This window comes from Apaloderma vittatum, unplaced genomic scaffold (genome assembly GCF_000703405.1).
Source record: "Apaloderma vittatum isolate BGI_N311 unplaced genomic scaffold, ASM70340v1 scaffold331, whole genome shotgun sequence".
Lineage (NCBI taxonomy): Eukaryota > Metazoa > Chordata > Aves > Trogoniformes > Trogonidae > Apaloderma > Apaloderma vittatum.
Genome location: NW_009699334.1, coordinates 51,273 through 67,031, shown reverse-complemented (window position 1 = coordinate 67,031; position 15,759 = coordinate 51,273). Strand labels below are relative to the sequence as shown.

General features: G+C 38.7%; 1 protein-coding gene across 1 annotated transcript in view; it reads left to right on the top strand.

The window, feature by feature from the left end:
- The window catches only part of LOC104280604 (microtubule-associated serine/threonine-protein kinase 2-like), a 16,243-nt gene extending 1,141 nt beyond the window's left edge, over positions 1-15,102 (top strand). The window contains exons 2-5 of the mRNA XM_009878302.1: positions 6,829-6,976; positions 10,534-10,676; positions 11,550-11,632; positions 14,889-15,102. Coding sequence (XP_009876604.1) covers positions 6,829-6,976; positions 10,534-10,676; positions 11,550-11,632; positions 14,889-15,102 — 588 coding nt within the window. The remainder of the gene's footprint in view (positions 1-6,828; positions 6,977-10,533; positions 10,677-11,549; positions 11,633-14,888) is intronic.
- The last annotated feature ends 657 nt before the right edge of the window (positions 15,103-15,759 follow it).

The window sequence follows — 15,759 nt, the reverse complement described above, 5'->3', positions numbered from 1 at the left end:
TCCCCGATAATGAAACGGTCAGACAATGTCTGTAGTGTGAACAAAAATTAATATAGTTGGGGATCTGACGGCTCACTCGTTGGAGAAAAATAAATTAGCAGCAGTGCTGCAGGGAATCAAGGCACCCTGCAGAACGTTCCGATAATTCCCCTCCTTTTTATGGCGAATGTGAAATCGTAGCTCTTTTTACATGCACAGCTTAAGATACAGCTGTGTTTCTGCTGCTTGCCTGGTCCCTTAAGCAGTTCCCATTCTAGTCATTCTTACAGCATAATTGTAAATAAAACGTGTTAAATTCAGTGTTTTCTGCCTTGTAAATATCTGAATAAATCTGTAAGAAACCGGCAAAGGAGAAAAGTTTGTTGACATGGTGGATTATGGTCTTTAGCAAATCTAAACATCCATCTCTATTGACTGTATAAAATGTGACAGAGAAGGAAGTAAAAGATAAATGAGGGTTTGCTAGCACGTGGGATGCTAAAGAGAACTTGCAGTAATCCCAGTCAGTGATGTTGGGACCCATCGCATGCTTGGCACATCTCAGTTTAATGGCAGAAAATCTTCAGAGAGATGGTGTTATTGATGTCTTGTAACACCAAATTTTATTACGAATCGCATTTTTTTTTGTTGTTCGTAATTCTTCTGATCCTTGCAGTGGACAGGATTCTGATGTACAAATGATGAATTATAGAGTTCTTCTTATTTTTTTTAAACAGTCAGGAGTTAATTTCCCTGCTGTGCACAACCTTCTTATGTTTGAAATACTCAGGTTAGAGTACCAGTGACAAAGGAATGACGTGGCCTTCACTGTGCCGTGTCTTTGTTCAGACAGGTTTTGTTGTGAGCTTAACTAGTGAGCGTGTTGTGGAGTTTTGACAGTGGCTTCTTTGAGCTTCTGTAAAGTTTGATACAGACTTTGGTAGAGGCTCTGTTGCTCTTCCGTCCCTAGATGAAATTCTTTTGGCTTTAGGCGTTTTCAAGCGAAATTCAGGAATTACACTACCCTTTTGTCAGGTGGGAGATTCTGAAGTAGGATCAAATACTTTACCTTGTGTAAACTGTTGTGGTGTTATTTGTATTTTGAAATAAGGACCAAACATTCAAGCTGGTGTCATTTAATCACAAATTGCCTTGTCTTCTAGACTGTGATTCCATTAGGAGTAAAACGATTCTTCGTCTCAAGGATCCTCAGAAAGAGGGTGATAATGTACATAGTTGTAAATATTTACTTTTGATTTTTAACAAGCTTTTTAATTTGTTCCTGCAGCTGGGAACACTTGGCAAGAAAGTTAACAACTTGAACTTCCCTGGTGAACCAACATTAAAGCTTTTAATTCATTAGTTGTAATCAAATGTGCCTTTGAGTTCTAAGGAGAGTGTATCTTGTAATGTAGGTTTACGATACTATATGTTTGAGGAACCATTATTTTTTTTCTCGTTTGTTTGTTTTAACTGAGGAAATAGAACGTTTTAAATATTTTCCAACTTTTCTGTAATGTGTGTTTTAATGGCAGATGAATGTACCGAGGAAGCTGTAGGTATTCAGAATGTTAAATGTGCCTGTGTTACCCTGTATAACTATTGAGTGCTTGACTGTAGTGATAATATTTAGCTTTCCAGTCATTTTGAATACTTACTGTTGACACTCAATTAATTTTAAGTATTTACCTTTGTGGTAATGTCAGGATTTATTCCAGAGAAAAATATTGTAAAACTCTTTCCTGTCTTTAAAATACTGACACTTTTATATAATGTGATATATATTCTGTAAAGCTTTTATTTCTTATTGATGTATAATAAACCAGTATATAATAGCCTCTATGAGACTATGTTGATTTGATGTAATTTTCCTTGGTTCTGCTGTCTCTGACATTTTTCAGGATGCTGCTGGCAAGTACATGAGTTAAGCAGATACAGTTCAGAAGAGTTTTAGTTGCAAGTTCTTATTCAGGCTACCATTTTTGGTCCCATTTGGGCTCACCTCAGCTTTCTGGTAAGCTGCTGGCCCTCTTCCCTCGATATGTCACATCCAGGCTAGAACATTAAGGCAAACTTAGGAGCTAAACACTAAAGCATAATCACTGTGATACCATGGTATTAATTTTTACTTGTATAGATAGATATAGGTTTGTAATCTGTTCTCTAGGCCTTTAAATTTGTTTTTTTAGTGTATTTTGAAGTATATTAGAGAAGACCTAATGACAGGATCAGATTTACCTTTTGTTAAGAGTATGTACACACATTATATAAAGTGATGAGAAAAGGCTGAGAGGAATGCTTCTCAGATATGTACACACAATCCTGATGCAACAGGCTTTTATCTTTTAAAGGACAAACAGCACTGTACTGAGAAATAGAAAATGCAGCTTTTGATGTTGACTATTGCTAAAAAACATTCAGAAAGCCTCAAGTTATCCTTGAGTTGCATTACACATCGGTTGTCTTCCTTACAAAACAGAACAATATTAGTGTATTCTTTGCCAATTTACTACATTTAAATTTTCATTCGTTTCTTCCTTCCAATGCTTTGCCAGAATTCACTCCAGCCTTAGGTTGTTGAGCTCATTAGGCTTAAAAAATTTAAAATTCTCCTTTTTCTTGTTTATGGGTTACCTGTTCATACAAAACTTTCTGTGTAGACATTTTTCTGCTGTCCCCTAGCTAACAGTTTAATGTGTTTTGACCTGCAAATTTAAATATTTTTTAGTCACAATTGAGTAATTTTGCTTGTTGTAGAAATTACTAGGAAGTGTGTATTTTTGAATTAGTTATAACACAGATGTAAGGAAATGCTCCTTTGTATGATCTGTTACATCTTAAATGTAGGCCATAAAGACAGATTTTAAGTGTTTTTCATAACATCTGTTGCTAAGACGTCGGTCTCAGTAGCTGGGTGGTACTTCATCGGGCAGCTTCAGGAAGTCCTTTGTCATCCATCCACACTTGTGGTGTTCAGGTGCCATTTGTAGATTAAGGCTCTGAGCTGTGCTCCTCTCCTGCAGCACCATTAAAGAAACAACGAAAAAAGAAGCTGCTGAAAATCATTGCAGTGGTGTGTGTGGCTGGTTTATTTCTTGCTTGAATTGCCTGGGAGACTTCCCTGGTGCAATGGAATGGAAAAGATGACTGAGAAGGTTGCTTGTAGCTGTATTCTGAAATTAGCAGGTCAGGATTTTAGCGTGGGATATTAGGATCATTTTACATATCAGGAAGCACATTTGGTTTCTTGTCTTTTGTCTGCAGCTCTTGTTGCAATCTGGTTCTCCATCTTGCTGATTGTGATAACCTCTATGTGAGATTTCAGGCGAGAGGAACAGACTTGTAGGTATTTCCAGTACCACAACTATTTTACCTGTTTTCTGTGCAAGCGTGGTACATGTTCAAGCTGAAAATGCCGAGCCCCCTCACTATTCAAGAAAAGCCTTTGCCATTCTTCATAGCCTGCTGTTTCAAGTTATGTGAGCTGACTTTTGTATACCTTTGAAGGGACTAACAGAAATAATCTTTGCCTAGCAAATCAAGATTGTTTGTGTGATGCTTTTATCTTTAGCCCCAAGCTTTGCAGGATTCAGCTGTTTGAGCCTGTTTTTTAGCTTGTGGCAAAAGCCGCAAGGCCAAAGTAAATTGAGAAGTTTTATTTCTGTCACCTTTGAAAGTAAATTAATGGAGAGAGGCTCACACTGTGAGCAAAGTATTTCTGTTGTGTGCTTCCTAATGCTTTCTTTTCTAAAGCTGCAAGGATTTTTTTTCTTTTCAGAAGTGGAAGTGGAGTCTTTAAAATTGTGGCAGTCTGTGCTATGTAATCTATTCTTAATTGCTTGGTCAGGTAATCTGAATTAGTGATTTGAAAGCATGTAAGAAAAATTTTGCCCTGCAAGGAGTTTCTTTATCCATTAATTTGGAATATTGTCTAAGATTTTTCTGTCCCTTTTGCGTCTTGCGTCTTGTTTGGGGGCAAGGACGAGGAGAACTCTCTTACTGTAGGCTTTATTTCCTTTCTTGTTTGAGTAGTAATATAAACCACTGCTATTTCCATGTAGTTTGTCTGTGAACTGCAATATTAAAGCTGGGTTTTGATGAATAAGTGAAATAAATTACAGTTTTATGAAAGACAAGCCCATTGTTATCAAGTTAAAACCTTCCCTCTTCATTGTTTTGCCGACACAATATAAGAATAGCTTTTTTTGTTTTTAAACTGCCTGTGTTGGTACTTTGCATTTTTGAAATATAATAGACTGTCTCAGTGCACTTAATATTCTTTTAAGTATTTGAGAAGAGAGTTTAACACTGAGCCTGCAGAGTGTGATCAGGGTCCCTTTCTTCAAAACATGTAACAGCTCCGTCTTCTGAATATTGCCCAAGTGTTTGACGTGTTTAACAGAAAAAGGGCTTGTAAAGAATTTTCTGTATGTAGTATGGCCTAAGACTGTCTCCTGGAGAAGATGTCACACTAAACCATCATCAACATGTGCAAGATGTTTGTGAAGGTGAAGTAGCAGCAAAGAAAAAGCTGAGAAAATCCCCATTCCCTGATGCTCTTTCCTGCATCCGCTTCCCGAAATTCTCTTTTCTGGCATTTGTGTTGGGTGAGAGGAACAGGACATAAAGCGGGTGCCCCAAAGCCGCAGTTTAGGTAGGGAGCGTATTCTCTGTTTCTGCCTTGGGTGCAGGTGTTTGTGGGCAGGAGTGGGCAGGGTACCATTTCTACTGGCACTAGCCTCTGCAGATCTGCAGCCTCCCCTGCCCGAACTCGGCGGAACGTGGTGGGAGAGCAGCCTGGGAAGGCTGGACTTCCCCTACTAAAGGAGCCTAAATGTGCTGGTGAGGGCAAGACAGTCCTGGCAGCGGCTTGTGCAGGGCCGTGGCCAGTAGCACCTTGTCCTTCAACAGCTATGACTAGTTTGAGGGAAGTAGCTGGGTATTGAGGGATGCTGGGGACATCTGTTGGAATTGAAGCATGAGGAGCTGAGAGGGCAGGCTAAATGAGATTTTGAACTAATTTGCTTCTAACCCGGAGGGCTCTTGGCCTCTGCACCTTTCAGAGGTGTGCTGTGGGGCTGCTAATGTTGCAATTTAAAATTACTTAGCTGACTCCCAAGTACAAAGAGAAAGTGTGGTAAATGTCTTTTCAGCTCTCCAAAGGACAGAAAAACCAGATGTCTAGGCTGCTGGAAAAGGAGGTCTCCAGCACCTTTGTGTAAAAGGTCAGAGGCGGGTGAAAAGGTAAAGTTCTTCGCTCCAAGATGGGTATGAGGAGCTTCAAAATCAAAGCAGTTTTCAGCTCAAGCAGTTTTCTCAACCCCAGGTCACTTGTTTTGGTGCCTCTCCTCACTCTTGCGCCAACACAACTGTTTGCAGGTTTGTGATGAGCTGGATAAGGGAACTGACCTACTGGAAGCTGCCCAGGCCTCTCTCTTGGTCTGGTTTAGACATTCAGTGTGGCCACTGAACGTCTAACCATAACCAGAGGAAGAAATTGTATCAGCACAGTACCTCTAAGCCTGTGAAAGGTGTACTGCCCCAGCAGATACAGAGCAGAGCATTCCTGTCCCTCAAACAAAGCTATTTACTATCATGAGGTGCCAAAGGATTTCATGATTAAAAGGAGATGGGGTCTAAGAAAGGTTGAGAATGAGTGACTTGGAGCTAAGTAAGGATATGGCTTGGATTTGACAGTTTGAGGTATAACACTGTGGACTGGATAGATTGGAATTAATGGCTTCAAAAATAGCTTTTGACTAAAATCTGCACATTTTAATTAAAATCCACTACTGGTAGATTAAATTTTGATTTAAACATCATTTAAAACTAGGTTAAACCATGTAGTGATGTATCATGCAGGGAAAGTGTTCCTTTCAGTTTATTTTCTGCCTCAGATGAGATTTTATGAGGATAAGCATGGCTTGAAGTGCTGTATAGCTAATGAGAGGCATTTGAAATAAAAGGGAGCAATCCATTAAGACATGTGGAACGTGTTGCACGACTGCAGGGAAGGGGCAACTTGACCGAGTTCGTCTATAAAGGCTGTAATAGAAAGTGTCACATTATCTTCACATCCATGTATGAGAGCTGTGCTCGTAATTCTTCTTTGGGTGTGAAATGAGGGCTTGACTGACACCTACGGCACAACAAAATGCATGAGGAGAGCACTGTGGTGGTGCTCGCCGCTGTTGTACCTGCTGCTATTTTGATTGAAAGTTTGCTGTGTGCTGTGAAGGGAATTTGGCATGTGTGGGAGTGTTTCTGACAAATACATGTCTAATTTTGTTTATAGTAATAATAAAGGCATTACACAAAGGATGATCTCTCTCCTAATTATTATTTAGCTATACTTAAGGTCTTACAGTAACTCACAATAAGAGTTTTGGGTTGCAGTTAGACATTGCAACAGTTTCTTTATAGGTATGTTTCTCATAGACTGAGTGGAATAAATATTAAAGAAATTCAGAGAAAACGCTCTCGGCTTTGGCAGGAAATACCTTGAATCAAAGCTGAGCCTGATTTTTCAGTAGCTTCTTTTCTTACGTTCTGTAAGAGCAAATAGTTGCTGTAGTGTAATTGCCTTTTACTGACTATTATTAATGATATCCCTTACAGCAACAGTGTTCTTGTGATGGGCTTTCCATGCAGATACGAGGCACAAAAGAGGGGAGGGATTTACAATTTAAGTGTTTTTTGTGTCTTTTTTTCTTTTTCAGGGGTGAGGGTGTGTGTGTTTGGTTTTGGTTTTCTTTTAAACAGTCCTGTTTATGCTTTGGAGATTGTATGTTTCAGAAAACAGGTACTTAGCTCTAATTAACAAACTTGTGCTTGTTGTTCTTTCTGCAGGAGATGATAACAGAGTCCACTCCATTACGGTGCAGGAAGCTCAGCAATCCTGACATCTTTTCATCTGCTGGCAAAACCAAGCTACATCGTCAGCTAAGTCAAGATGACTGCAAGCTACGAAGAGGCAGTTTGGCAAGTTCTTTGTCAGGTAGGTGATTTTGTAAAGACCGTATGACAGGTCATGAGTATTGAAGATGCAGTATTACTTGTTGGCATAACACTTGTAATGAAACAACTTACCAATATCCTTTTTTTTTTTTTTTTTTTTTAAAACTAGAGGTGGCTTTTTGTTGGGAGGGCATATAAACTTCTATGTAAGAGAAAGATGCAAAAAAAAGAAAAAAAAAGGTAAAGAAGAGTGAAAAATAGAGACTGGATTTGGAGTGAAATTCTGTATATTGCCCCCGGTGAAAAGCGAAGGCTTAATGTGCAAAGTTGTAAGTGGGGAGTGGTGGAACTTCAGGCAACACAGTGATGCATTCTTACCTCTTTTAAAGTTAGCATTGACTGTAAGCTTGCCTGCTTTGCCATATTGTTACTTAATGGGAAGCTGACTTTTATATTAGGTTTAAATTATTGTTTAGGTTCTTTTTTGTCTTCAGAAGCACTGTAGGTATTTGATTCAAGGTAAAAATCTTGCTTAGTAACTAGCTATTTTTTCAGTTTTTACAAAGTTTGTTTTTTTTCTTGCAAACATAATCTTCAGCCCTGTCAGAGAAATTAGTTTGTCAACTGTAGAATCATAGAGTGAGCATAGTCTAGTTGTTAGCCAAAAAATGGAGGACCCAGCTCAGTAGTTTTGTTCTTCAAAGACTTTGTATGTGGGCTAGGGGATCATTTCACAGTTTAAAGCTGGCATCAAAGTCTGTGCTGCTGGCATTGGGACATCCAGATGTGCATGGCCGGTCTGAATGAAATAGCTGATCTCTCTGATTACCACTGTTGTGCTGTAGGGTTAACTTGCAGACCGTTTCCTGCCTAATTAGGCTGACTTTTTGCCTATTTGCATGTTTGTGCAAGAAGAAGAAGGGCTGAAAACTCTCAGGTGGGGAGGAGAAGAGGAAGGGGGTGAAACCACTTGTTTTGGCCGAAGCATGGGCTTGACTTACATGATTGTGAAAATAGATCCTGTCCTGGTCCCTGTGTTTGTTATCAGGGGAAGATAAATATTTTAATGTTTGAGGTACTAGGTGTAATAGAATTAAATAAATGGTGAAGTACGCACATTTTATTTTGGCTTGGCCTTTTCTTAATGTTTGATTTGTAATAAGTGGCTTGTTTCTAAAAAACGGAAACGTTCTTTGTTTTACACTCTTGTACATTTGTTCTCTAAAATGGGTTAATTGCTGGAGGAGAACAGAAGTTAATTAATTACATGGCCATTGGCGATTACTATATCCAAAGATAGTGCTATAGTTTGGTTTTTTGTTTTTGTCTTGAGTAGAAGTAAGGAAAGTAAATAGGAGGAAGCAGGAAAACTGGGGAAGTTCTGTTTCTTTTGTAAAAATTGTTCTGTTTGAAGATAACATTCTTATAAATTTTCTCTTCTGAACTGATAATGTTCTCCAGAACCTGTTGCTTCACCTTAATAACTTTTCAATCTACTATACCTGATTCAGGAAGGAAAAGAGCCCCAACAAGATCAGTTTGATCCAACTGGATAAAGAAAATGTTGATGTTTAGATATATATATTTTAGATGTGGGTGTTTGAAAGGTGTGTAGGACTTGAGGCATAGCAGGGAAGGGCTTTAGCTTTAAACTTCATCCTGAAAATAATTCCACCTTGTTTTTGCAACAGAAGCAAATAAGTTTAAAGAGATGAGATTGTGCGTGCAGATTTGACTCTTGATGGAATCCTGTCTTCCAGGATTCAGATTCTGTGGAACTAAAAGGAGATATTGATAACCATGTCTTACGGAGATTTAAATAACGTTATTCTTGCTCTCAAGCACTGGCATTTTGAACTGTTAGATAGTTACATGATTTGAATTGCTATTAGGGGATATCCTTGTTAGTGCTTTACTGAGCGAAATACAGCAGAGCACTTTTCTGTAGTTTTAGATCTCTGCAGATGAGGCTTCTGTTTCCACATAATCTTGAAAATGAGCCAACCATGAAAATCATATCCACAGCTGTAAGCAGCTTGAGTGGGATTGTAAAAAAGGTGCTAATATGTCTCTGCTAGCCAGAGTGGAACCTTCTCATCTCTCATACACTTTGACTCATTCTTTTAATGTATACTTGGCCTGTTGCTCACAACTTTCACAGAAAATTAACATAAACAAGTTTATAAAAAAAAAAAGAACAAAAAAAAAAAAAGACCTTGCCCCCTCTGCATCATGGCTGATCACATTACGTAACAGTCTTTCAAATATTGCAGCTGCTTTTATGAAATGGATGTAAAGTTTCACACCTAATTCTAAGGTGAAGTTGACTTTGTAAAATAGCTTGCTGTTTCTGAGAAAAATGTATTTTTCTGTCTCAGTTCCCTGTGATTCCTGTTCTAGTATCTGAGCATGTAATAATCTGTTGAATGCAACTATCTACACCATGGAGGGGGGTGTGTATGTGTGTGTAATTTATTCTCACAGTCCTAATTTTGAGGAAAAGAGGTATTACTCACTCTCATTTTGCAGATGGGAACCTGCAGTGCAGAGGGTGACTGACCAGAGTTACAGAGGAAGTCATCTAGAAGCTAATAATGGAACCCAGACTTTTTCATTTACGTATTTTTAACCATAAGACTATCTTTCTCTCTTTCTTTTTTTTTTTTTTTTTTTTTTTCCCCCCTGCGAATGACATTGTACATGAAAGGGAACTGTCAGGCTTGATGGAGTCAAAATATGACCTACTTTGACTCTAGTTCTTTCTTTTTGTGGAAATTTACTGCTTGACATCTTTCAAAAAGAAGTGTTATATTGACTAGAAGAAAAAAATGTATTGAGCAGATTCTTTTAAATGATTGCTGTATTTCCTGCAGTGAAGTACAATGGTGTGAACTTGCTGAGATAGGAACCGCTTTTCCCACTGTTTGTGTGTGTAGCATGGGAGCTTAGCGTCTGCACCAATCCGTGAGATACAAAGGAGTCTTGGGAAAGCTAGAGAATGTTTTGCTTTTAAGATAATATGATATTGCTGAAGGGTGAATTTTTTTAGAGAGAAAATATTCATCCATAGTTCAAAGCAAAGCAATTTTTAAATGTACACCGTGCTGATCACAGCTGCATGAAATCTGCAGGAGAAAGTGAAGATGTCTAGATGGCTAAGCTATTTAGAAGAGGTAGTATTTTGCAATTATGAATGTGTTTTCATTAGAATTCTAAAAATTATACTTGAGAGATTTCATAACAATAACATTGCCCCTCTATAGGGCAATAAATTGTTTAATTGGCAGCAAATATTGTTTCCTTTTTAAACTGTGTGAAGTATAGAAAAGTATAAAGTGATAGAAGTCTATTTCTACAAGATTTGGATTTATTACCTCATAATGTAAACTAGATTTTTAAGAATACTTATCGAACATAATGAATTCGCAGGTAGTGTGCTCTTACAAGTTCTAACCTACCAAAACCTTTAAATTGCCTTTTTTCTTTTTTTTTTATTAAACACTTGTTCTCATGCGATACGTGTTTTCAGTATCCTATTTTGAACTTGCAGACCTATTTAAAAAACAAGCTGAAAGTATTTTGGTTTTGTTTTTAAAGGAAAACAGCTACTTCCCTTATCAAATAGTGTCCACAGTGGAGTGGGACAGACAGCATGGCAGCCACCTGGAGATACCTCAAACCTGGTCCGCATGAGAAACCAGTCTCTGGGACAATCTGCTCCTTCACTTACTGCTGGTTTGGTGAGTGAGTCTGGGAATACTCCTGATGATTTTAGGCTATAAATAAAAAGTGGTGTGATCTTGTGCTTTAGTTTTTACCTTGCTTTCCCTGCCCCTGCTCAGTGAATGCAGCATTTTGTTCCTTTTTAGGCTAGAGGCCGAATCACGAAGAGAATATGTTCAGGCTGCTTTTGACAAAAAGCAGGAAAAAAAATGTGTCTTTAAAGATTAATTTCTTTTTGGGAATACTTCTTCTCAATGCTGCTTAAGCTGCCCAATATCTGACGGAAAATATCACTGAAAGTCTAAGGAGGTGTGAGCATGGGAACTTGACCATTTAAAAGATATTTAATTGGGAAACAGCTTTCTGAGGAGCTACCTCGGCCTATTTCCCTAGAGGATAGCTGGGGGGATGAAGCTGAAAGGGATAACTGTCCAAGGAATAGAAGAGCTGGAACTGACATCTGCTCTTCTGTGTGGTTTCTGTCAAAAGGTTTTGGTAAAGTGAACGTTGCATCTGTTAAAGTTGCATTTTCTAAGAAGAGAGTATTCTGTGTGTGTGGGAAACTCAGATGTCTGTAGTCAAGACTGAATTGCAAACCAAAAGGAACATCTGTTTTGTCTGTAGATGTTCTTTATTACCTCTAAATATCTAAAATCACCGAAGCGCAAGCAGAAGAAAATTCTAAGAGTAGGAAAAGACCGATATTTGTGAGCAGTCACATATGCAGCAGAAATTGTTGCTAAATAGTAGACTAAAAGCAAAGCTAGAAGCTTTTTTTTGCCAAACTTCCATAGACTTGCCCGTATAACAAGTTTTACTCAAACAAGGAAATTTTGGTGCACACTATTTTATAGACTTAGAAGTGACTGGAACATCTGTTTTGTCTGTAGATGTTCTTTATTACCTCTAAATATCTAAAATCACCGAAGCGCAAGCAGAAGAAAATTCTAAGAGTAGGAAAAGACCGATATTTGTGAGCAGTCACATATGCAGCAGAAATTGTTGCTAAATAGTAGAGTAAAAGCAAAACTAGAAGCTTTTTTTTTCCAAACTTCCATAGACTTGCCCTCAAACAAGGCAAGTTTTACTCAAACAAGGGAATTTTGGTGCACACTATTTTATAGACTTACAAGTGACTGGATAAATGTATTTTACATTTTAAGACTGTTTGAAAGCAACGACCCCTTAAGTAATAGGGTATACTTTAGATATAGCCCTTTGATTGTTAGCCCTTAGATTTTTTTTTTTTTAGAATCCTAGACAGTTTGGCACCACCAGGCTATGAAAAGAAACTTAAATCTTTGAAGTTCAGAGTGCTGTGCATTTGTTTTACCACTAATTTTGATTTCACAATGAAGTTTTGTAGTCTTAGCATTTTCACATGCGCTGCTCTATAAATATTCTTCTAATTTGATTTCATTGTATTGTGTCTCAGTTTGGTGCTGGTTCGGTGTTTGCCTTACATTTCTTTTCTTGGTAGGTTAGAATTTGGCTCTATCAACAGAAAGGAAAAATGCTCATGTGAACTCGGCGTCTTAAGTATTTACCTGATGGAGAATAAAAAAAGTAATATGTTAAAATACAGGCCTATTCTCTAAAAGCAGGCAAATGCCTTGAAGCTTCATAGCTTAAGTTAATGAAAATAACTGTGCTTTAAAACAAGGCATCAGTTCTCAGCTATTTAATTTGGAATACTAGTTTGTTGCTGTGTACAATTCGACAAGCTGCAGACATGTTTGCGTGTTACAATTCTGCATGTTCCTCATATGATGTATTTTCCGTTTGTCATGGCAGTATTTGTGCTGTCCAGTGTTCTTATATGAGATGTAATGGCAATAACTTTGAGATAATTTTAAATTCTCTGCTTAATAATTAAAGCAGAGAAATTCAGCTATAAATCCAGTATTTGTCCCTCTGTGGGGTGTTAGGTACTGAAGTATACGGTCACTTGCCTATCTTTGTATGCTCTATTGTGGGCTGTATGTTAATTACAGTTGCACTTAATTAAGCCTAGAAATGAAGACTTTTTATATGAAGTGGGCTTCTAAAGCAATGACTGAAGAGCTGGTCACAAGACGAACACCTAATTACATGCAGTGAGTCCTGGGATCTTGGAGCTAGTTACATGTTTGCAGCTGTTTTAATATGCTTGTGGTATTGAAATACGTTTCACAAATTAGAATAGCAAAAGGTCTCTTGCCAGTATAATTAATCTCCTTTGAAGAATAGCTCTATTAAGAGATGAGTAGGTTCAGTAATGCAGAGTGTCATTTTAATATGCCAGCCTTGACTGCTAGGGCATTTAATTCTTTATTATTTGTTATAATACAATGGCTAGAGAGAAGTGGGAGTGTGGTGGGGGAAAGCCAGAATACTCCAAGCTATGTGCATTGTTTCTGCCCCTTCTTTTTGGCACGGTAGGTATCAGTGGATTTTCCTTTGCTAAATTGCTTTGCTGATGTTCTTTTTACTTTCTAACCACCACTAATCCTACAGATTGTTTGCTGTGCTTAAATTGCATTCTTTTCCACCTTGGAAGTATTTGCAAAGCAAAAAAGGTAGATTAACGATAGCAAATCTAGAAATTAGTTCGCAGCTTCTGAAGCAAGACTGATAGCTAGGCTACTTATCAGCAACAACTCAAGAACTGGTAATACATCAAATTCTAGCATGCTAAACTACATAAGCACAATTTATTGTTAGACAGGATCGTTCAGCTCGTACACACATGATAGCCTGGATTAATGCGTCTGCATAGCAGTTGTCACTATATCCTTGACTTGAGAAAGAAGCCAGGGCAGCCTGAACGCTGACTGCTGTTATCGTGGCGTGATAGATGTTGATCTGATCTGTGAGCCTGCTAAATATATGTGAGGATTTCAGAGGATGACCTTCAGTTGATCATCTACTCTTAAGACGGATGGCTCTGATCCTAGTAGATTGAATTCCGATGGGGAGCGTCCTATTTAAGACTTAAATCCCTAAGAGAGTCAAGGAAGCAATCAGAGAAACAAGACAATAAAGCACCATTGTGGGCATCTCAGTGATGTTTTCTGCTCTCAGGACCCAAATACAGTAAAAACTGTGGGAACAGGGATTGTATATAAAGTGTGTGTATAAGGGCCAGAAGGATAATAATGCGGAAAATCTCTTATTGACTTAGTTTGGGAGTTCTTTTATCTGCAGGCACCTTGTCATAAAAAGCATTAGAACTTGGTTTACATGTTGAAGGCAGCTGATGAGAATGATTAGGAATATGGATGCACCCTCTTCTGAAGAAAGCATCAGGGTTTGTTAATTTTCCAGAGGAAAAAGAGACTGTGATTGTTGTAAAGGAGGTAGATTGGGAGTGTCTTTCTTGCAAATACTTATTTTGACAAAACTCCATGTGAATGAAATGGATTACCAGAAGCAGTGCTCTGAGGTGGTGATATTCCAAGGCTGGAGCATTTTTGGGCAGATAAGGGATGATTTTCCCCTCATGTTTGGTGCTAAGGACAGGTTGCTCAGCTGGAGCACTGCACTAATGCTGAATATGTATTTACATTTGTGGAGAGATGTGGGATTCTTGGTGTGTGTCCCACCCCCTCACCCCCCACAGAGAGCATCTTAAGCACTATCTCCAGCACAGTGTGTGCTACCCATTAATTAGGACATCTTACATGCATTGCTCACAAGCTAATGCCCGGAAAAGTTTGAGATGTTCCAAGAATAAGAAAGCGTGCATGCTCCTGCCAACTGTGGTGATGGGTAAACGTTTGAGGCCTGTCAGCGGAAAATTAGATGCTTTTGTGAAAGAGATTTTGAACCTTTATTTTTGAATATTTATTTATTTTTTAAGGACTCACAAGCTTCAGTTTTCTAAAGTGTTTCCAGTACTGAGCTGAAACTCACTGTGGTCCTTGAACTGAAAAACTGAACATAATTTTGGAAAATGAGGTTGAGGATTCTAGCTGGGTGGTTGCAGTTCTCTCTTTAGTGTAAACTTTCTTGTATTCTGTACTGCATGGTGCATGGGCAGAGCCATTTTTTCATCTTCACAGATGACGCCTGCTGACTAAGCAGTTGGTGCTCTGTTAATCCTCTGATGCCAGACTTGCAAAGATTTCCTTGTAGGGTCAGTCTCCTCTTCAGAGAATAATTTCACATGACTTACGGTTTTACATTTACTTTGTAAGGTATTAGTTAAACCAAAACGAGACAATTGTGATTTCTTTGCTGTTGTACAGAATGCCAGATAGTTCACCTCTCCCTGATCTTGTTCTAGAAGTGGTTAAAAAGAAAAAAAGCGCTTCTCGGATTTTGAGTAATGATCTGGAGGATAGAAAGGCTCAGATACAAAGACTTGAAATTACCAACAAGCTGAAGAACTTCCAGCCGGTGCTGCTGCGCGTTCAGCCTGATTTATTTGGAAGGTTTAGCTCCCGAAGCCGTGCGGGTTAGGCAATACCAGCGGAATGGGGAAAAGGGTCGTCCTTGCGATGCTGGGCCCTTGGCTTGGCAAGGAAGCCGCTGTTGGAAACCTGGTGACTGGGGCTGACCTCACCCTGTGGCACGTTATCTTCGGCGTCCAAGTTGAGGTGTGCTTTTTAGATGGAGGAGAGAATATTTAGCATTTATTTTCTAAAGCTGAGGTATGTTTTTTAGATGGAGGAGAGATTATTTGGCATTTATTTTCTAAATTTTTACTCCTTTGCTTTTTTGTTTCATTTTAGGTAGATTGGGAATAGAATCAATTGTACCTAATATATAAACTTCCCGTAATAGTCTGTTTCCCCTGAGCGGGTTGCTTTCGTTACAAAAGGACATACAAATCTATCATGCCTGGCTGCCAGGAAGAGCGCTTAGATGTGGGTTTGTCCCTTGAAATTCATGTGGACGCTAAACCCGAGTGCTGGTTTTGCCAGAGGCTGCCGAGGCGGTGGTGGTGCTGCTCTGCCATCTGCTGTTGGGCCTCTGGCAGGAACACAGAGTTCAAGATGCAGGTATGGTTTTCTAAAACGTTTTTTTTAGAGATCCTGGTAAATGTTAGCGATTTTACAGCACAGGCATGTTATTTCTAGGAGCGTGTTCCACAGTAAACACTTCCTAATAACCTGG